Here is a 22,019-nt window from a genome sequence, read left to right on the forward strand (position 1 = left end):
ATGTTCCTCCCAGTAGACCAGGAAGAGGCAGGGACAGCAGAAGAGATAACGGAGAACACAGGGGATATGACAGGACAAGCCTCTGGAGTGATCGTGCAGGGGATGGAGGACTCAGAGCCCGAAAAGTTGGAGGAAAATGTGGAGGAAGTTGCAGGCGAGACAACAAATAAACGAGTTGAGCAGCCTGAAATGGAGGGAGTGAACATGCCAGACAGAAAATCTAAAGGATGGACAGAAAATGTGACAGATGGGGGCATCATTTCAGTCTCGGGACACAGTGCTCAGAGAAGGAACATGCAGGCACCCCCCAAACAGATTTTCTTGTGAGTCACAAGTAGTGGAAAGTGAAGACACTCAACAGAAGATAAAAAGAGGACGGAAGCTGTGGGAGAAAGCTAAAGCCAGAAAAAGAAATAAACACTTAGAAAATTCCACTTAATGGAGTACATGGCAGCAATTGACATACCACACATTTTATTTATTTATTCATTCATTCATTCATTCATTCATTGTTGTTTTGTATTTAGTCTGATGACTGGGATGCCATCAATTAAACAAGGGGTGGATGTAGGACAGTGCTTGAATGTGTCGGCACATGTTACCAAGGTGTTGGATCTGCTCTTTGGGTTGTGGAACTTTGTAAAGTGTGTCCTTTGAAGAACGCTGTACTTGGCGTTCGTTACTGTGTGCTGGCATTACACCGGTCAGTATTTGCTCTGAATTCTAAAGGTAGGCAATACTGACCGGTAGCTCTTCAATGTAGCCAAATGTTACTTCTAATGTTCAAGTAGTTAGTTTTGTATCATTTTGTCTTTTTCTTCTTTTTTGTCTATATGCTGTATCTGTAAATAATAATAATAAAAAAAAAAACTGCGTTTATGAAACATGTTGACATGGAGTATTTGCTCTGAATTCTAAAGGCGAAGCCGTTGCGCTTGTCGGGTGGTCCGAATAAATGGTCCCAACCACGATTTCAACCGCCGTGTGTGTCAGATTCCTGTCTCGTTTCCTTCCGACAAAAACCCTTAAGAACACACAACGCAGAGTCCAGGGAACAGCGAGGACTCATTTCGCACGGACAGGGTTACATCTTTGGTGCCGTGACCCGGATCGTGGTGCTTCAGGATCACCTAGGCAACAACGCCAGCAGCCCCGTTACTCAACGGCTTTGTTCTTGCAGTTTGCTGAGTGTATGACAATCTGAGTTAACGTGTGTACGTGTGTGTTTTGTTTTTATTCACTGTGGACTCCAAGACCATTGGTCAGTGTTCACAGTAATGCCCCCATGGAACTAGTGTGCGTAGACTTTTTAACTTTGGAGAAGTCAAAGGGTGGAATGGAGAATGTCCTTGTAGTCACGGATCATTTCTCACGCTACACACAGGCATATCCCACTAAAGATCAAAAGGCCAACACTGTGGCCAGGGTGCTGTGGAGAAACTTCTTCTGCCGGTTTGGGCTTCCTGCTAAGTTACACANGACCATGAGCCAATCATGGGCTGAGAGCGTGAACCAGCAGACCAATCAGAGCCCAACCCAAGTCAACCAGAGCTAAGCACGCCCTGTTCACGTGATCTGCATGAGCATGCAGCATGTTCAATTTGCATAATACATTGAGCAGAATAAGTTTTATAAAGAGCAGTTTTATCAAAGAATGAAAGAAAAGATAATAAAAAGAATAATGATTATCAAAGAACATAAAAGATAATAAAAAGATAAAAATAAAAATACCAGATCAAAAATTGAAAAAAAAAAGGGCACTAGGGGCATCAAGGATAAAAGGGGCAGTGGATCAGTCCCCATTGGCCCCCCTCTGCATGTGCCTGAAACAAACTGTGGTGGTATGATTGAACTGTGTGCTATATGGATGTTCTGGTGTACTATTATTGTAATTTATGTATTTATCTGCAATATTGTTCTGTCTGCAAAGCAAATTGTCGCTAGAGGACAATAACGTTGATCTAATCTAATCTAGAATGTAGGCTCCACTTATTTCTTCCAGCGCCTCAGCTTCTGCTTTTATTTAAGCGTCCGATATACCCATCGACTGTGATCTGCAAGATCCCTTTCCGTTTCTGTATTACTCTACCAAAGCACTTTCTGCAGTCTTCAGGCAATAATTATCTACAGTAACAGATTTTTTTGTATTAATGTTTTTACTGTTTCAGAACACATATGTACATAACCTCTTCTAACCCTCCCCACACCCTCTCAAAACAAAACAAACCATAAATAAAACAAAGTAAAACAAAACAACCAGGTCAGCTCATATCAAATCAATAAAAGTTTCACAGATTAAATATTCTTGATGGTGGTAGAAACAACCACAGTAAACAGAAGTAGTCACTCATCAGTATTTTTCAGCAGTTCATTAAGGGAGTTTATTTTTCTCAGTATTGCAGGAGAGGAAACAGTTCCAGGATTTTTCAAGTCTTCCATTTCATTATATACTGGCCAGCATTTGTTCATATGACACTATTTCCAACATTAATTCCAACCAACTTTTAACATTCGGAACAGTTGGAAGATTTCCTTAGTCTGAGGATTATTCTGGCAGCCATGACTGTCCCCACCTGCATCACGATCCTTTGGTGTTTTGATATATCAGGCATCACTGTTTGGTCCCCAAAAAGCATAGTCTTGGTGACATGGGTATCTCCACACCTACCCACTTTCCAATGTGTTGTAATAATATTTTCCAGAATGGAGATATGCATTTACTTTCCCAGATCCTATGTATAAAGGTTCCCGATTCCGTTTTGCATTTCCAGAGTAGGTTGTTGGCTTCCATTCTATGAAGCCTGGATGGGGGTGAAATAAAATCTATGTACCATCTTATGGTGTGTAAATTTTGCTCTATATTATGTCCCATTGTTTGACAGTATTCTCAAACATTAATCATCACCAAGGAAGGAAATCCCATTTCATTATTGGGAGGGACATTAAACAGGGACATTTTTAAGAGCAATTTTGGAGTGGTCGGCAAAGTTACAGTGAAATGTAATGTAAAATGTGGCTTAAAAAGTTTTTCAGTTGTTCAAGTTGTTCAAGCTGCAAGACCAAATATGACCAGTAAGTGGTAATGCACAGACGTGTTTTTTCTCAGTAAGCAAACTATTGAGACCCATAAAAGTCAAACTAAAATTTAAATGTTTAGATATGAGTGGCATGGTACACCTTTACAAAAATGTAAGGCTAATAAAAGCAAGTTTTAATGAGTAACTCCACTTGATAAAATTCCCCATAAATATTGATTTATTGTAGTGGCTCTCAGTACAAGTTATGTGTTATTTAAATTATAAGTTGCTTTATGTTTAAATCTTTTTGGTTTTGCAATGCCTTGGATGGCTGAGAATCTATAAGTTGATAGAAATAATGAAGGTCTGGGAAGTATCATATCTTAATGCTCAAAGCACCAGAGTTTTATAGAAAAATATCCAGATAATTTTTGTGTGTGTGTCATTTTAGAGGCACTATGTTGAAGATGGTAAGAAATAAAAGCATACATTTCTGTTTTTCTCTATCTCTCTCTAGTCTCTGCTTCCACACAATGAGCTGTCGGCTAGTTGTAGTACTTAGTCCCTCCCTTTTCAAACTCTTTTTAGGTCTTATATAATTGAGATATTTGCTACCTTCAACAAAAAAAGTTTGTCTATCAAAGCAATGTAGCCAATTTTGCTGGTTTTGATTTATCATGATTCAGTCGAAGTAATAAAATAATGAAATGGAGTCTGATTTTTTACTGTTAATGTGTTTCTTCCTATTGAACAGTGAAAGTAAATCAATGGTGTTACATGTCTTTTGCTTTAAGTATTTACTTACTGGAGAGTGTTTTGTTTGTGCTGCAGAGCCAAAGCTAGCTCCTCACTTTAGTGGCTCTGACATTTACAGCACCGCTGTTGCTCCTGTAAACTTTGGACTGAACCATTGTTCTAATAATGGCAGGGGTGGACCTACAAATTCATTCTTATTTTTTTCTTTGATGAATGGCAGATTTATTTCATTATTTGTTCCTTTCACCTTTTCATGTTGATATTGTTTAAATACAAAGGTTTCATTTATGATTTTCTGGGGGAGGGACAACTCCCACAAACTAGTCCAAGATTGTGGGGTCCGGACCCTACTGACCCACCCGGGATTTCCGCCCATGGTCATCAATAAAAATGCAGCCAAGGTCCCTCTGCCAGATAATCCCAGACTTTTATATACATCCTTTTGCATACCATTAAATAATTTATAAAATGTGGATGCCTTATATTTGATTCTACTTGAGCACATAATCTCCATTATTGGATTATGCTTGTGTATGAAATTGTCTTTCATAATACAATCTCTAATTTGTAGGCATTTCCAGAAACTGTCTTTTTTATATATATTATGTTTGACCATGACATCTGAAAAAGACATAAAAACCCCAAATGTATACAAAACATCCATGGTACGTATTCCCTTTATAAGCCATTGTTCCCAGTATGGATTAAACCACATGAGGAATACAACTGTTTTAAATGTGACATCCCACATATTTTATGCATCTCCTTCCATACTAATTTAGAATGTGCTAATACCGGATATGTGGGAAGAGGTTGTCTATTATCCATTTTACCATGGGAAAGGATATCTATTGGCCTTAAAGGGTTACAGTAACAGATTTGATAAAATACCAAAACACATATCAATAAAATACAGTGTAGGTTTGCATGTAATTCCCGTGCTCAGTGATGAATGTTAACCATTTCATGTTCTGTTTCTTGTTGAGGTTGGTCATGGAGTGATCTTTCCAGAGGGAAGAAGCAGCAGAAGTTACACAGTGGGGTTCTTATGTCATGGAGCTACAGACTACAGCTGAGCACAAGCAGGTCAACCAAACCTTGGGTTTCCACTGGCTTTCTTTTGCCTATCAGGGCCTGACAGAAATCCCATATGACAGCATACTTATGCAGACAGACACGCTCGAGGTGCTGGACCTGAGTTACAATATCTTGGATGAGTATCCTTTTTCTGATGAGCAGTTCTCTGCTGGGACTTCTTCAGGATGGAAGTGGAGTTAGCATTCCAGGTCAAGTCTGGAATGCATGTGGCTGCCCAGGAAACTGAAAATTTGCACCGTCTCCACCCTCTCCCCATTTATATTGACAGGCTGAATACCTCCTAAAGTCGACAATCAGTTCCTTCGACTTGAAGGTGTTCAAACAGAAATTGTTGTTGGTGCACCAGACACAGAGTCATTCCACCTCCACTCTGTATGCGGTTTCATCTCCTCCAGGGATCAACCCCACCACCATGGTATCATCAGCAAATTTTATGATAGTATTGTTTGGGTGGATAGGGCTATAGTCATGGGAGTAGAAGGTGTAGAGTAGGGGGCTTAGCACACAGCCTCGTGGAGAGCTGGTTCTCAGTGCTGAGGACAGGTGTTGTTGCTGCTGAATTCATCTTCAGACCTCTGCTTGTAGTTTGCCTGTACAGGTCCCTGTGACCGGACCTGTGTCAGATCCCTGTGTCTGAAAAGGGGATCTGCTATTTCTCTGTGTCTGCGCTGTTTCTCTCCCTCAGCAGTTCCTTGACCTCCTTGGATGGACAGATATAAGGATATAAAGATGGATGGATGGATTCCTTTTGTTTCCTTTTGTTGCAGATCAAATCAATTAAATAGCCATTAATGGTCTGCATGTGAACTATGGATGATAGTTCACATATAGACAGAGTCTATATCTGTGATTTACCACTATGATTGATGATTTTATGTTTTCCAGCAGTTCATCGCTTAGTGAGCTATGTAATGAACTTCTTTTCAGTGTTTTCTCCTTGACTCAATCTTTACTGGAACCCGGCTCTGTTGGGGCGGCTGGAGAAGCTCAACACTCTAATTCTAGACTCCAACAACTACACATCTCATGTCAAGTTCCCCTACATGCCAAGCATCACCGCCATGTGCATCAACAAGAACAAGCTCAATAACTTACCCGTGTTTGTGGAGGAGATTCGGCGAAAGTTCCCCAACATCAAGTTAGCCATTTTTTTAGGGTCTGCAGGCAGCTGAGGTGGAGCATCTTCTGTTCTCTGATGATTGTGTTCCCTTTCAACTCTAGGATCCTCAGTATGATGAACAATGAGGCCGCACCTAGCTACTTCAATGGAGGAAGTCTGACCCAATATATAGACTACCGGTGGGTTTTCCTTTTTCGTTCAGATTGTGGGCTTTTGATAAATAACATGCTTTAAAAATCATGTTCAATAAACAATCTGCAAGAGAAGATCTAGAAGTTACACCAAATGTTTAACTACACCATAGAAAAACAACCTTTTCCCTCACTGGCTACATGACAAGATAATTGTGCAACTTGACATTTCGAAAATTAACTTAATGAGACACGTCAATTAAAAAAAAAAAAAACTAATTAGAGTTTTCTTTACTTTTGTAGCACCAAAAGGTATTGGTACTAAGATGAGGTGATTTTTGGCTGTATCAAAATTGGTTTATTTTGCAAAACTGCAATGGAGACATTTTTTCATATCACGAGTCACTTGATCAACAACTGGATGCCACTGGGAAAAACCATGAAGAAGACAATAGGAAGTAGTTGGAGGATGAGGGAGTAGCATGTTTTTTAAAGATTTATCACTAAAACAAACTTATTCATGTGTGATTCTAATGCTGTTTCTTATATTAACACTGTAATTGCACAATTGTGGTTTTTCAACGTCAGCAGAATATTAAAGTTTTGCACACATTTGTAACAAAAGCGCAGCTGGTGTTCAACTGTTCGTTTTTCAGTGATACTTAATAATTTTAAGTAAGTAAAAAGTACATGAAGTAAAACTACTAAGCGTAATTTTTTTTCCTCAAATAAATGAGAAACAATTTATTAGTCATTGTTGCTGGACAACATAAACCCAAAAACATTAAAAACCAAAAGAGGTGACTCCTTTACCTTCTCCCACGAGGATAACCCCCTGAGTTCAGAAATTTTATATTACTGCCTACCTACACCAGCTGATGATATTAAATGGAAACCCCCAAATAAAAATCAGAGCTGCTTACCAGTTCAAAAATTTGCATATATGCAAATTAACAACCCCATGTTGCAGCCCAATAACAATACAACTGTTAATTCCAATGAGTCACAAAAAAGATGAGAGTCAATCTCAGAATATTTTCTGTGTCTGTTTGTGTCACTTCCAGACGTTTTGTAGCAGGCACATGCAGGGGGGGTGGCAGGGTCTTGAGCCCCCGCCCCTTTTATCCTTGATGCACAGCTACGTGCCCTTTTTGAGATTTTTTTTTTTTTTAACTTTCCCTCAATTTTTATTTTTTTAAATCTGTGTCAGGAGGCCTGCTTGTGCCCCTCAATAATAATATTTAATATAATAATTTAGCAAAATAAATTAGTCTGGCTCAATCTAATAATGACTGAGGATTCTCAGTTTCTCTGCCTCAATGTTGTTAAGACACTGGGCGTATGGTGAGGAGGAGAGGGTGAATCTGCGCCCTCTAATTATCAAATTATGAGCAAGAATATCTTTTTTTCAAAATACACTTGTTTGTGAATAAAAACATAGGTCTGATGTTTAAGTTTGAAAAACTGTATTTATTTTTTGTAATTGTCCTCGCAATAGTGGGTAAAACCCGTGCCCCCAAACACAGAAATGTTTCGGCTGCAGAGAAAACTTATTACTTTAATTTTATCAGGCTGTCCCAGTGCTGGACTAAATGCAGCCTGAAAGAATGTCTGTCTTTATGTCAGACATTCCAATATAAAGAAACGACTGTCACCGCGACACAGCTCAAAGCCTCAGTACTGCCTGCTCACTGTTCGCTCTCTGCTTTTGCATTGCTATCAGGCAGTTCGCACCGCTGCTGACATCAATTGCTAAAGGAAGATTCAGCCTATAGCATTTGGAGTGCACAAAGTATCACATAAACAGTGGTGGGAAGTAACAAAGTACAAATACTTCATTACTGTACTTAAGTACAATTTTCATGTATCTGTACTTTACTTAAGTAGATTTCATAATGGGTACTTTCAACTTTTACTTCACTACATTTTACAGTTGTCATGAAATGGACCCGACAAAAAACAAGGAACACTTGTTTAAATACACAGGGAGATAATCAGGAGAAACAAGGGACAGCTGGGAATAATCAAAGGGGAGATAGGACAACACAGAGACTCTACAGAACACAGAAACCTAAACAAACACAGAAAAACCCAAATCACTACAACAATAGTAAAGTATTTTCTACTTTACTACATTTCTCCAAAACTGTTGCATTACTCGTTACATCCAAGTCGTTAAAATGTGAAGTTCAGGGACTTAATATGGCGCTGTAAAATCCAAGCAATAACATGACTTACTAATTACGTGTGTCTTTTGTCACCCATTACCTCCCCCTTTCACTAGCATGCGGAGCTCCATGACATGCGCAGTGGTTTCCTCTGAACGGGAGAAGATTGCCAGTAATAGAATTCCGCTACATAAATCATAAGATATAGCGATGTAAAATCAGCAGAGCTTGCTTCGTCACTCATGCGCTGAATTACTGTGTGGAGATGTTGACTGATGCGTCGCACATATGAGACAACGCTGTGACCAAAGTCTGCAATATAGACAATATAAGACATTCATGAACGATCCGATTCTTCTTGACGGATCTTTACTAAGTTCTCGTAATGCTCTGCATACACTGCAGTAGCTATTATTATTTTATTTCATTAAAAAAATATATAGATGTATTTAATTGGCGAATAAATAAAACAAGAATGTAAGAACGCGGAGCATGCTCATTGCTCTTTGATTGTTTCCGTCTCCTGTCATGGTGGCAGATATTGAAGCGGGAGGGAGGGTGAGAACAGTTATGGTGCTCCTTCTGCTTGGTTACTTCTTGCTTGTTGCGCCTTGGACAGTGTTCATAGTTGAGCGTTGTTTACTGTTAATCCTTGCCTTAATTGCTATCTTTAATAGTGCAGACAGTTGTGGTTTCAGACATGGGCAATATGGGCAACCGCCCAGGGCGTTATCTTTTTAAGGATGCCTGGAGACCTCTGCGGATTGTGGCACAGAGATGGAAACAAAGCAGAATTTAGAAGAGTTTGAATTGATACTGGTTAAATTTATTTCAGCTCTAAGTATTTAATAGGTGTTTTATCTTTCAGATCAGTTTGAGAACCAATTTTGATAGGTACACTTAATTTTATTGTGTCATGTAGTGCAAGGCGCTGGTCTTGACTTGGTGTTAGGTGGTCTTGACTACAACACTGTTACGTGGCTCCTTGGTTGCTTGTCCTCCCCCACCCACCTTCTTCCCATCCCCTTTCTGTTGGATTTCTTTCAAAATAAATGTCACTAGTGGCAAAAAAAAAAGTTCATGCTATGTTAGGACAGAAGACGAGATGTTTCCATCCCTGAAATTATGATGCACAGAATCACATATCTAAGTCTAAACTATGTTACAGAGAGAAAACACAATAAAAACATACTTTATCTATGGCACTGTTCACTAAAATGGCACATTTCTGATGTATTAAAAATAAATACAATAGGTACTCTTAATGATATTGTATTAGCAATTAGGTAGTGCATTCAGCAAGTACTTTTACTTTTAATGCTTAAGTATTTTAGAAAGCCATTGTTTTTTTTTTACTTTTACTCAAGTAAAAAATGTTAATGTGGTACTTTTACTAGAGTACATTTTTGTCTGTGTATTTGTACTTTTACTTAAGGACATTTTTGAGTACTTTCTCCACCACTGCACATAAACCTTAACGAAAATACTGTATCAACAATTGGGACCACTGCAAAAGCTAAACATGCCACAATTAAATAATACAGATGTCTCAAAATCATTGGCGGACTGGCATCGGAGCTACCGGGGATTCCAGGTAGATTCCAGCACAGAGATGCGAAGTGGAACGACTCGCTCTACATGCAGAGTAGGCCTAAGGTAATATGGGGCCTTAGACAGAATCATGATCATGATTCAGTGTTTGTAGCTTCTTGGCGCAGTTCCGTTCTCCTGCTATAAGTAGCTTCACCGCATCAGTTCAGCGTTACACTGGCTGATGACGTTGTTGTTATCTGGTGTCTGATTTTCAAATATTTTATGTTTTATTGAGGATTTTTGTACATATGTTTTGGCAGTGCTGTGATCATGTCAAAGCAGCAACTTGTATTAAAAGGTGTTTTAATGTTTGTCTGGCTGCTGCCTGCTTCCATGGAAGGAAAACAGAAAATCATCACTCTTATCAACATGTCACGATACCCTCACTGTGGATCCCTCAGAAAAATGAACCCATTTAAATAAAGAAAAGCGTTCATTTTATAGAGTTAACATTAGTTGTGTAAGTGATCTGGTATGAAACGGTAGCACCACAGCACTTTTGAATTTTAATCATCAGAATACCGGAGCTAAAAGGTTTACGTCAGTCTGTTTTTCTCCATCGATAAGCGCTTCCCGACCGCTCCGCGCCTTATGGGGTTGACAAAAAAAAAACAAAAAACAAAAAGACGTGTACGTTGCACAAAACTCTGAAACAGGAGAATCGTGACATAGAACAGAGCAATGAACTATTAATGTTGGGTTCTGCAGGGGAGTGTTTTCTCTGCATTTTCAGGGTGGCAAGCTGATGGGATCCAGCTAGTGCTCATCATCTCCAATCAGCAAGGGCCTTAAATAGGAGCGGCTTCCCAGAAGAAGATGGCAGATGGTTCTGCTTCTACAGTGGTACACTCTAGCTCTGTGCTGTGTCTAAAGTGTTTAACTAGTTCCTGACGTCTCTCCCATCTCTTCCTTCCTCCTAGAACCAGCTCTGACCGCTCTCCGAGATTCAGATCCACCTGGACTACCTGATCCTCGCTGTTTTGCTAGGCCTAGCCCCAGGATTCCTCCACCCTGCTGCTGCCTGTCCACCCTCAGTTGCCTACTGGAACTCCTCCACCTAGAAACTCCTCACTGCCCCAAATGCTGTTTCTCTGCTCATCTGAACCCTCAAACCGTAAGCCAACACCAGGTTACACCATCATTCCCGTCATTATTCCTCTGTCTAACCGCTCACCCATTTCTCAGTTCCTCCTCTGGCCCGGTTCCTCCCTGCTGCCACTGATCAACACCTCTCCATCCTCCCTCCATTACACCTTATTGATCAATAAATTTGTTAAACTGCATTTGGTGTCCATAGTTGTTGCTTGCTTTAGAGTCCTGGTACCTCACATTATGACAATTAATCTTTAAATCAATAGACAGGTCTATATAAAGATATAATCCATGATCTGGAACTTTTGTTTTTCCACTGAAAGCTCTGGTTTACACAATAAATGCCATGTGGGTGAAATTTTATGAATGATACTCTGATGTCCCATTCTCCTGAAGGCAACACAGAGTTGCACCACCAGAAACGCACAGAAACATTGGAGAGAAGAAGAGTTATGATTGAATGGCACAAGACAAGAATATTTTTTCTACTCTGATTGGCTGCTGTTAGGTCTACCCATTTTAAGTTGAATGTCCATTGCATTTTTCATAGATGCCTGTAAAAAACAATTTCTATTCGCATTGCTTTTTTGTTCTCTGAAAAATTATTTTTGATGATAAGTCCAGAAACAATCAATTGGCTGTTGATTGCAGCCAGTTCACATTATTTATTTATTTTTTACTTTATCAATTTTCACAATACATTCTTTACACCANGTTCCACCTTAAAGTTTGATGCAGCTCTGCTTTCCTGAATGGACCATCTTCATCTCCACTGCAGCAAACAGGCAGCTCTTTTTTTATAGATTACAGTACACCAAAAGGTTGCTTTGTGCCCTTGTTTATAATTTTAATAGTGTAATTCTGTAAAGACAAAATATGTAAATCAGAACTAAACCTCCAGCTCTGATTTACATATCTTGCTGAATTGCGGGTTTGAATATTGCAATACTTTCCTATAACAAAATAGACCTGCAGAAAGAAATTACTAATAAAATATCTTACATATGCATAGTTGTATGCTCTGTATAGAGATTTACCTTAGCTTTGATTGTATATTTCACAATTTTGTAATTTATCATTGTTTATTAAACTCTGAAAGCTGTGTGGCTTTGTTAATATTCTGTCCTAGAATGTGGTAAGATGTGCCCTTTTTTTTTGAGCACCTGCCCTTTAAATGGTCTCTGCACAGCCCTGAGAAACCTCTTCTTAGTCTAAGGAAAATGGCTTTGGACTGTGACCCAACTGGACGTAGAGCCAGGTGGGCCCTTGAAATAGATCCATATGACTGGGTTGTTGAACACAGACAAGGACACAAACATGCAAATGCTGATTCAATGTCACGCCGACCATCCCCTGCAGTTGACTGCTCTGCTGTTTCAAATCCCTCAAACTCTCCTCTTGTTCCAACAGTGATTGCAAATTCTGTGGATTTTACTGCATCGGTCCACCAGGTGGCTCAAGATCACCCTATTGACCTCTCTTTCCTGAACAGAGACACTGACTATCTTAGACAGGCCCAGAACAACGATCCTGTGTTAAAAACTGCTCTGGAATGGGTCCTTACAAATAATAGGCCTCCCTTTGCAAAGATAAAGAAGTGCTCTGCAGAGCATAGACACTTTTGGAGGGAGTTTCCAAAACTAATTGTTAGTGACTCTCTTCTCTGTCGGCAGGTTCGGCATCACCCTGGCGATCCTGTTGTGCAGATTGTTGTTCCAAGTGGTCTGCAAAAAAGAAGTGTTCAGGGCACTACATGGTCATTCTCTTGCTGGACATTTTGATGCAGCAAAGACTTTACAGTGTGCTCAAGCTAGGTGCTACTGGCCTTACATGTCTCGGGATATAACTGAGTGGTGTTTAGAATGTGTGGTGTGTGAAGCACGGCGGCCGCCAACGCCCCATCAGCAGGCCCCTTTGAAACATGTTGTTGTCTCAAAACCATTTGAAAAAATAGCGATGGATTTCACTGAATTGCCCCTCACTACTTATGGAAACAGATACATGCTTGTTGTAATGGACTATTTCACGAAGTACATTAACCTGTATGCACTTCCTGATCAGAAAGCCGTTACTGTAGCCAAGTGTTTGTTTGAGGACTACATTTGTCGCCATGGTGTTTCCCACAGCCTACACACTGACCAAGGACGCCAGTTTGACTCAGACCTTATTAAATGTCTGTGTTTGAGTATGGGTGTACACAAAACAAGGACATCTCCATATCATTCAATGTCAAATGGAATGGTGGAACGGGCTAACAGATCAATAAAAGACCAGTTAGCCAAGTACCTTTACTCAAAAGGGGGTGAGTGGGATGAACACATGAAACAGGTTGAGTTTGCATACAACACTTGTGTACACTCCACTACAAATTTCACCCCATTCTTTTTGGTTCATGGTAGGGAGGCTCGTTTACCCGCTGATCTTTTCCTTAGTGCTCCCACTAACAATGAGCAAACACCTACATGTGCATCTAATGAGTATGCTACTAGTCTCCTAAACAAACTGTGTTCTGCTTTTGACACTGCAGCTGCTAATATGGCTGCTACAGCCATACAACTATTATGACAGGCAGGTGAGACATGAAGCTTATGATCCTGGGGATCTAGTGTGGGTTGACATCCCCTCGTTATCTAGACATAAGTTGGCTCCTAGATGGACTGGTCCTTTCAAAGTTTTAAAACGGCTGGATTTTGAGGCCGACATGGGTGTTGACTATGAGGTGTTAGATCAACTTGACCCCAGAGCTAAACCCAAAGTTGTTCACTACAACCGTCTGAAGCCGTATAGGTCCCCTGTACCCAGGTCATCTGTGACAGATGCTCCACCATGTCTGGGCCCCCCACTCTAACCGCCCTCTCAGGCTCTAGGCCTTGGACATTTGAGTATAGTAGTATGGCAACACCTGACATGGCACATGTTACTCAATCTAGAGGCCAAAGTGAGGGCAATATTCCAACTGTAGTAGCAGGCCCACCAGACAGTGCAGTTCCTACCCCAGTGAAGCAACAAACTAGGTACAGACGTCCCATTCGTCCTCCAGACAGGTATAGCCCTGACTTCTGAAGAGTTATTTTACTTTATTTTTTTCCCCTCCTTCACTGTTAAGTTATGACTTTTGGTTACTCTGATGCCCTGTTCAGAATGGTTTTTGAAGTNTGTATCGGTTACACAAAGGATCAGTCCCTGGATAAAACTTAGCTAGCTTTTCTTTAGAGATATGTAATCGGTGCAGAACCTTGAATTGAAGGAGCCTATGTCTAGCGCAAATAGAAGAGGAGTGAACCCTGTGAAGAATAGATTGCCAGAGCTCATCTGTTAATGTAACTGCAAGATCTTTCTCCCAATGTGACTTAATAAAGGAAAGAAAAGGAGATTGTAGATCTAACAGTATAGTGTAGATCTCTTTAATTACCCCCCTCTTATGAATGTTTATACCTGTGATTTTATCCAGAGCTGTTTCCTCAGGTAATTCAGGAAATAAGGGATATCTATTCTTCACAAAATGCCGCAGTTGCAAATAGCAGAAAAAATGTGTACGTACGCAGGATATTAAACTGTTCCATTAGTTGTGTAAACGATGCAAATGTCTCATCAATGGAAAGGTGTTTAACTTTACTTAATCCATTTCTTTTCCAAATTTTAAAAGCAGAATCAGACATAGAAGGTGGGAATATATGATTTGAGCAGATAGGAGTTTTAATGTAGCCCGAATTTTTTCCTACACTGCACCCAGATTGTCATGGAGTTATATGGCAGAGGGTTGCATTTATAGGTACATACTTCTAAAGGGAGAGCGGAGGTCATTAAAGCAGGTAGGCAAGTCTTGCCACAATTAGATGACTCAATCTGAAGCCAAGACGGGGTTTCTGTAGAAAAGTCACTAATCCAATGTAGCATGTTTCGTATATTTGTTGCCCAGTAATAAGACTAGAAATATGGCAAAGCCAATCTGTCCACAGGCTGAGGTCTCTGCATAAAATCTTTACGTTTTCTGGGGGATTTACTATTCCAAATAAATGCAGAAACATGTTTACCTAGTGTCACATAATATTTCTTTGGGATATAACATGGAATGCACTGAAATAAATAAAGGAACTTGGGCAATATGTTCATTTTTATAGAATTGAAATGACCTATTAACGATAGGCAAATTATTCCACCTTTGAAGGTCTAATTTAGTATTTTCAATAAGTGGTACAAAGTTCTTTTTGAAGAGATCTTTATATTTGTGAGTAACCTTGACACGCAGGGAAGTCACATAATCTAATTTAACTTTGAAAGAAAAGTTTGTAAATAAAATCTTCCTGGCTTTAGAGCAGGGGTCACCAACCTTTTTGAGACTGGGAGCTACTTCAAGGGTACAGAATAACACGAAGGGCTACTTGTTTGGTACAGACATACATTTTGTTGGCTCACTCTTTATAACAATAACACATATGTATGATTACATGTGGTCTGATCATATTAATGTTATGGACTACTCATTATAGTTATCAGTAATGATTTACCATGGCAGATATGGTTAATTGCTATTATGTGATAAAAGTTCTTAGTTAAAAGTTTTAAGTTTGATTCCCTTTTGGAGCTTTTCTGTGTGATTCTAAATTGCCCACAAGTGACTGACGGTATGGATTATTGCAGCAGCAGCTGCAGCTGTACGGCTTTAACCCGCAGTCTGAGACGCTCAGTAGGAGCGACAGATGTCAGCCATCCAGTGACCCGCCAGAACCGCACACGGTAAAAAGCTCAGCCAGGATCCAAACAACCGCTGTTAGAACTACAAGTGGGATCAAACTTTGCTCATTCATTTTTAGCAGTAAAAGTGCCAAGCCACCAAATAAACAAAAGTAAACTGACTAGTTACATTTAGGCTTTGACGTGCCCACAGCCATAGACTCGCTACATACAAGATGTTTTGAAAACAAAAGAGGTTATTTTTTCTCCACAATTTTGCTAATAGTAAAGAGGGTTAGATAATAAAAAATCCATGGTATTCTTTTCTTTTTTTTATAAAGTGTGTTTTTGGCAGTGCTCCCTAATGACACTGGCAATTTTTAGAACTTGCTCCGCGGGCGACTGGTGCCCGCGGGCACCGTGTTGGTGACCCCTGCTTTAGAGTTTATAAAATAATTCACTTTTATGCAAATTTAATTTGTAACCCAAAACATGCCGAATTGTTCAAATATAGTATGAGAATGGGGAAGAGAGCACAAAGGATCCGAGACATACAGCAGGAGGTCATCAGCATATAAAGATATTTTGTGCTCCTGATTATCTCTGTAGATACCCTTAACACTATCTTCTGCTCACAACTTAATTGCCAATTGCTAACACAAATAAAAGAGAGGACAAAGGACACCCCTCTCTTGTCCTGCGGTGGAGTGGGAAGTAACAAGAATATAATGAATTTGTTCGAACACATGCCATATGCAAGGAGTAAAGTACCTGAACCCAAGAAATGAATTTATGGCCAAACCCAAATTTATTTAATATGCACTACACCTGTTCAAAAGCCTTTTCAGCGTCAAGTGGTAAGACAACTTTAGGAGTTGTAGTTGACTCTGTAATATGTTAAAAAATCTACGCAAGTTTAAAAAGCCATGCCTTCCCTTTACAAATCCTGTTTGATCAGAAGAAATAATATGAGGTAAACATCGTTCTAGCCTGAGAGCCAGGATTTTAGACAATATTTTTAGGTCCACATTTAACAGCAAAATTGGACAATATGATGAAAACTCAAGTGGAGCCTTATTTGGCTTTAATAATAGAAAAATAGTTGCTTGAGGAAGCGTTGGGGGAAGACATCGCGAGTTAAATGATTCAATAAACATATCTCGTAACAATGGAGACAAACTATCTTTAAAGGTCTTGAAAAATTCAACTGGATAGCCACCTGGTCCCGGAGACTTTGCATTCAGCATTGAGTTAATTGCCAATCTAATTTCTTCTACAGTAATCTGTTCCTCCAGTTGATCCCTGAATGTAGAGTCTAAAGTTGGAATTGGCATCTTTTCAAAAAAAAAAGTATCAAACAGTCCAGGCATTTTTAAAGATTCTGATTCATAAAGGGTAGAGTAAAATATTTTAAAACTCTTTTTTATTTTTTGTGGATCTGTAGTCCAGATTGGGTTTTAATTTCAGGAATTAAATGTGAAGTTTTGGATCTATTGAGCTGATGTGCCAAAATCTTAGATGTTTTCTTCTCATGCTCTTACCACATTCTTCTAGACTTAAGGATCATACGTTCAGACAGTTCAGTGGAAATTAAATTGAACTCAGTTTGCGAAGTCAGTCTTTGTTTATACAAATCCGGAGATGAAGTGTTGTTTGTCTAGTTGTGAAATCAGATCTGTCAGTTCAGTTACACGTTTTAACTTTTGTTTCTTAGAATGTGAGCAATAGTATATAATGTGACTGCGTAAAAATTACTTAAAGCTTTCCCAAACTATACTAAAAGCTGTACCAGGTAAAATGTTCATTCCTAAGAGAAAATCAATTTGTTCAGAAATGTGTTGCAAAATTCTTTATCTGACAAAAGAAGAGGACTGAGTCGCCAAGAATACACAGAACGTTTGTCTGGAAAACAAAGTTCCAAAATAAGCGGGCTATGATCAGATATAACTGTACTATCATATCTACAAGTTTTAATATTAGGAAGTAATTTTTTATCTATAAAAAAAGTAATCTGTATATGAATAAGTTTGATGAACTGCAGAAAAAAAGGAATATTGTCAGGTATATGGGTATAAATATCGCCACACATCCACAGCATTGTAATTCTGTAAAAATGATTGTAAAACTAAGGAAGACTTCAGGAGTGAAAAGTTTTTGGTTGAGGAACGACTCAACACTGAGTCCATGACAGTATTCATGTCTCCTCCAAGTATCAATTGGTGAGTATCAATTCGAGGAAGGGAGTGAATCAAGTTGTTGAAGAAGTTAGAGTCGTCAAAGTTAGGGGCGAATATGTTTGCTAAAGTTATAGGAGTGACCCAGTCACAATTACGTAATGGTCATTTGAGTCAGTCATTATATCCGATACTATAAGTGAAGTATTTTTATTGACTAGAATTGCTGTGGCTTGTGCTTTATCATTAAAACTAGAAAACTGGAAAAATTTGCCCAACCCAACTTCTTTTAAGCCTTGAATGATCTATATCTTTAAGGTGCGTTTCTTGCAGAAATGCTATATGTACCTTAAGAGATGAGAAAGTACCTTATTCCATTTCACTGGATGATTCAAACCAGTTAACAAAATTAACATGGCAACCATTACTTACAGAGGTAGAGGTATCATCAGTGGAAGTCAACATCTACATACATGATGAGAGAGAATGGTCCAAATCACATTGATTAGTCTTGTCATTGGTGTACACTGTAAATTTGTAGTTAGCTATCATCTGTGTGAATAATAAATGACATAAAGAGAACAAAGAAAACACACACAAAACAACAACAAAAAAATTTACCCACCCATTCCTTCACATTCAATGTTGTCCCCAACTGACAAACGCAACATCCCCAAAGCCTCTCTACTTTTTAAAAGAATACCAGTTCACATTATTAACAGAATTAGAGGGCCCCAAAACCAAAATTCACTTAGCGCCCCATGGAGGCTTAGGCTGACCTGTATTTCAGCTACTGTTTTATGCAGGACACAGCTTCGAGAAGTCCTGCTGCGTTCCTAAATACACTAACAAACATCGAACTAAAATATTTAACAAGTTTAGTTTTCATTTTCCATTTGTTCGCTTCCTCTTTTCCTCTTTAAGTTCCTGGGGTCCTCACTCCTGTTTTCTCATTCATGTTGCTCTTCTCACCCCTCAACCTGTCATGTTGGATTTCAGTTTCTTGACCCACATGCAAGTTCACACAAGACCAGAGAACACTGTTCAGTGAAAGTTTAATGTATTTCAAAGGTACGATCAAATTGTGCTCCAGAGGGTAGGCAGGTCAGCTCGGGTTGTCATTCGGATGGAGGTTGCGTGGAGGGAAAGGCTAGGATCCGGGAGCAATTCCGAGGACNAACGTTCGATGACGACAGAACACCGGTCAGCTGAGTTCGAGAACAGCTGATGGGGTAGTGAAGAAAAAAATTAAATGTTCGACACTGAGAAAGAGCTCATTTATTTTCTGTGGATTATTCTTCAAAGGAGAATCACAGTAGCTGGACTCCCACGAGTCTCACATTATTATAAATTTCAGCAGGGCTACAGTAACACCTACCCTGAAGTCCTGAATCGTCTTCCAATGTAATTTTACACCATTTCCCATCTTCCCACCTCATAAAAGATGCATTGGCAGCTAAACATCTTGTCCATGTTGACTGGATTGTGATTGTACCTGTGGTGTTTCCCCCTCAGACTTTACATAATCAGTCAGATCCCAGGCCTGGAAATTCTGGACGATACAGAGGTTCTGGAGAAGGAGAGAGTTCAAGCCAGGAAAACCTACAGGCTGCAGCAGAGCAGCAGCAAGAAGAAGGACAAGTCATCCAGGAAACACACACACATGCAGAGGAAGGTCAATACCATCATCAGACAATAACTTCAACCCTTTGACAATGTTATGATAATCAATTCATTTCTGTTAGTACTGATTCTGCCAACATTTATAACCATATCCCATGACCCTGCACCATCATATTAAAGGTAACAATCATCTTCAAACACTTGTATATTCTGTTTATTTGTTTCCAACTGTCTCACTAATGAGTGTCAAGAGGAGGCCATAAAGACGCTAACTTCAGGAGAAAAATATATACAGTAGGTGCTGCTGCTGTTTGGTTTCTCTTGTATTTTTTACCAATGCCTGTCATGCTGTCAAAGAAGTGAAACAGGGTAGTTAAAGCTGCAAAATGTAATTTTCTTGAAGACATATTATTTTCATATTTGTTAAAAATCTCATTATTTTTAAAGTAGAATATGAGAGAGATAATCTATGAAAAAATCGAGTTTCCCTGCCTCTTTCCTTAGCCCCTAATAGCATTTAGAAAAATACTCTCTCCCAAAACAAAACAACCAATCAGAGCCAGGAGGAGTGTCTTTGGTCTGCACACAGTGCAGTGAGCTGTGCGCTGTGTGCGCAGCTCACTGCCACACAGCGCACATGTGCACGTGTTGCTCAAGCTAGCTGTGTGTTGCTGTTGTTATGCTAATGGAAGAGAAACAAACCAATTTTTAAGGGAATAAAAGATACTCCTCCTTGGTTGTTGTGATTTGATAGTGGAGTATTTTTCTAAATGCTATTTGAGGCTCAGGGAAGAGACAGAGAGACTTGAATTTTTTCACAGATTACCTCTCTCATATTCTACTTTCAGGACACAAATATGAAAGTAATATGGCTTCAAAAAAAGTTACATACTGCCGCTTTAAGGTTGGTGTTTATAATGGGACAAAATGTTAAAAGTGCTGGAGGTACAAATACTTTAGTCAGTCTTTGATATATTATTTCTTTTCCTAGAGGTAAAAATTGACTGCTTCATGTTATTGTGCAACCTGCACCATCAGTAAACATAGAATCTGGGCCACGAGTGCAACAAAAGGCCTGCATGTTCTGAGTAAATTTAGCTATTCCTATCCTGTTGTTTGGCCTGTTGACACATGCCAGCTTCACACCACAGGGTTTATTCAGATAGAAAGCAGTTTTCTACAATCTTCTGTGGAACTTCTCCCCTTTCTCTTTGTTATCTGCAGCTCAGTTCCTTCCTCCACAGGCTTTGGTACTGAATGTTCTTTGTGAGTCACCCCTCCTCTCTCTCCCCCTTCCTCTGTTTCTTAAGACTGTGTCTGCACAGCTTTGATGCAGTCTTTGCGCAAACACAAGTGTTTCTAAGCAGATGCTGAGCATGAGAACTGTCACAGAGGAACAAGCACATGAAGACCCTGCTAGATCAAATGTTTGGCTCTTCAACAGGTCATCAGAAAATTATAGTTTCTAACAAACTGCACTGCCTCAATGTTGCAGAGTTATCTGAAGAATACATACGTTTAGGTGCTAATTGATTCTACACACGCCCCAACTTGGACCAGTTTGTCATGTCATGCACTGGGTCACTCAGGGATTATACATTTTCATGAATGAATTAGGACACCCTATTAAAAATTTTTGCAGTAAAGAAATGATCCCACATGAATGTTTTTTCATTTCTAGAATAGAAAGTTATTTACTCTAATAGAAAGTTAAAAACCAACATGTGGACTCACTTTTAATCAGAAAACAGTAGACATCATCAGACTTGTGTATTCAGTAGGGGTTGATACCACTATATGATACTAATATTGGTTATTGCGCATAACAGTCAGAGTTCATGATTAAATCATGAACTCTATTCACTTTATTCCTGAGGGGCTTACTGGGGAAACAATTATGGGTCTTACTTCCGGCGCCCACTGGAAGTAGCAGTATTTCACTGTAATTTGTAGGATTTTTTGCTAGTCTATATTCATGATAGAAGTCACATCTCTCTTTTCGATTATAATACAATATTTAGTAAAAGCTGAGAGCTGTTCAGTACAGATTATCGTAATTGTGAGTTTAATCACGGGGAGCGACAGGAACAAGATCGTTAAGTTTTACAACCGAATGACCGTGAATTAGCAACGCTGCTAGCAGCTCGTTCCTCTGAAGAACTGACATTAATAAAGAAAAAGCAGAGAAGATCTGAGATCTGTCATAGATCTGAGTTGTATGAAACACCAGGACTACAACAATATTAGCTTGGTGTGATGTGAATTTTATTTTTCGTTTGAATTTAAAACAATAATAAAGTTCATGATCTGAGTATTTATCATTATGATTGGGCCTAGAGATGTTATTTATAAGACAAAATAAAATATATGGATTTATTTAATCCATCAGAACCAGAACCTTGTCTCCGTTGCTGAGTGTCACTGCAAATCAGCAGAGAAATGACCACAGCTGCTGCGCTCCAGATCTAGCGCAACAGCCAAATCTCCCCACTGAACTAGAACTGAACCGAATCACACATTAACCTATTATTGAGAGCTACTTGCCACTGGAAAGTGTCGTAAGATGCCCTTGT

General features: G+C 39.3%; 1 protein-coding gene and 1 long non-coding RNA gene across 5 annotated transcripts in view; one reads left to right on the forward strand and one right to left on the reverse strand.

The window, feature by feature from the left end:
* The window catches only part of LOC103129278 (U2 small nuclear ribonucleoprotein A'), a 56,782-nt gene that overhangs the window by 32,874 nt on the left and 1,889 nt on the right, over positions 1 to 22,019 (forward strand). For 2 of the 4 annotated variants that reach the window (XM_007540321.2, XM_007540320.2), the window contains 4 exons: positions 4,760 to 4,990; positions 5,827 to 6,009; positions 6,093 to 6,170; positions 19,339 to 19,498. In XM_007540321.2, coding sequence (XP_007540383.2) covers positions 4,827 to 4,990; positions 5,827 to 6,009; positions 6,093 to 6,170; positions 19,339 to 19,498 — 585 coding nt within the window. In that variant the 5' untranslated portion in view covers positions 4,760 to 4,826. Of the gene's footprint in view, positions 1 to 4,759; positions 4,991 to 5,826; positions 6,010 to 6,092; positions 6,171 to 9,680; positions 10,727 to 10,803; positions 10,998 to 11,068; positions 11,165 to 19,338; positions 19,499 to 22,019 lie in introns of those variants that run through there. The other 2 variants (XR_001659934.1, XR_001659935.1) reach the window with 2 other exon arrangements.
* LOC107834148 (uncharacterized) overlaps positions 14,845 to 22,019 on the reverse strand; it is a 19,770-nt gene continuing 12,595 nt past the window's right edge. The window contains exon 3 of the long non-coding RNA XR_001659936.1: positions 14,845 to 14,855. This is a non-coding gene — a long non-coding RNA (uncharacterized LOC107834148). The remainder of the gene's footprint in view (positions 14,856 to 22,019) is intronic.

The sequence above is a fragment of the Poecilia formosa genome, unplaced genomic scaffold (assembly GCF_000485575.1).
Source record: "Poecilia formosa unplaced genomic scaffold, Poecilia_formosa-5.1.2 Scaffold532, whole genome shotgun sequence".
NCBI lineage: Eukaryota > Metazoa > Chordata > Actinopteri > Cyprinodontiformes > Poeciliidae > Poecilia > Poecilia formosa.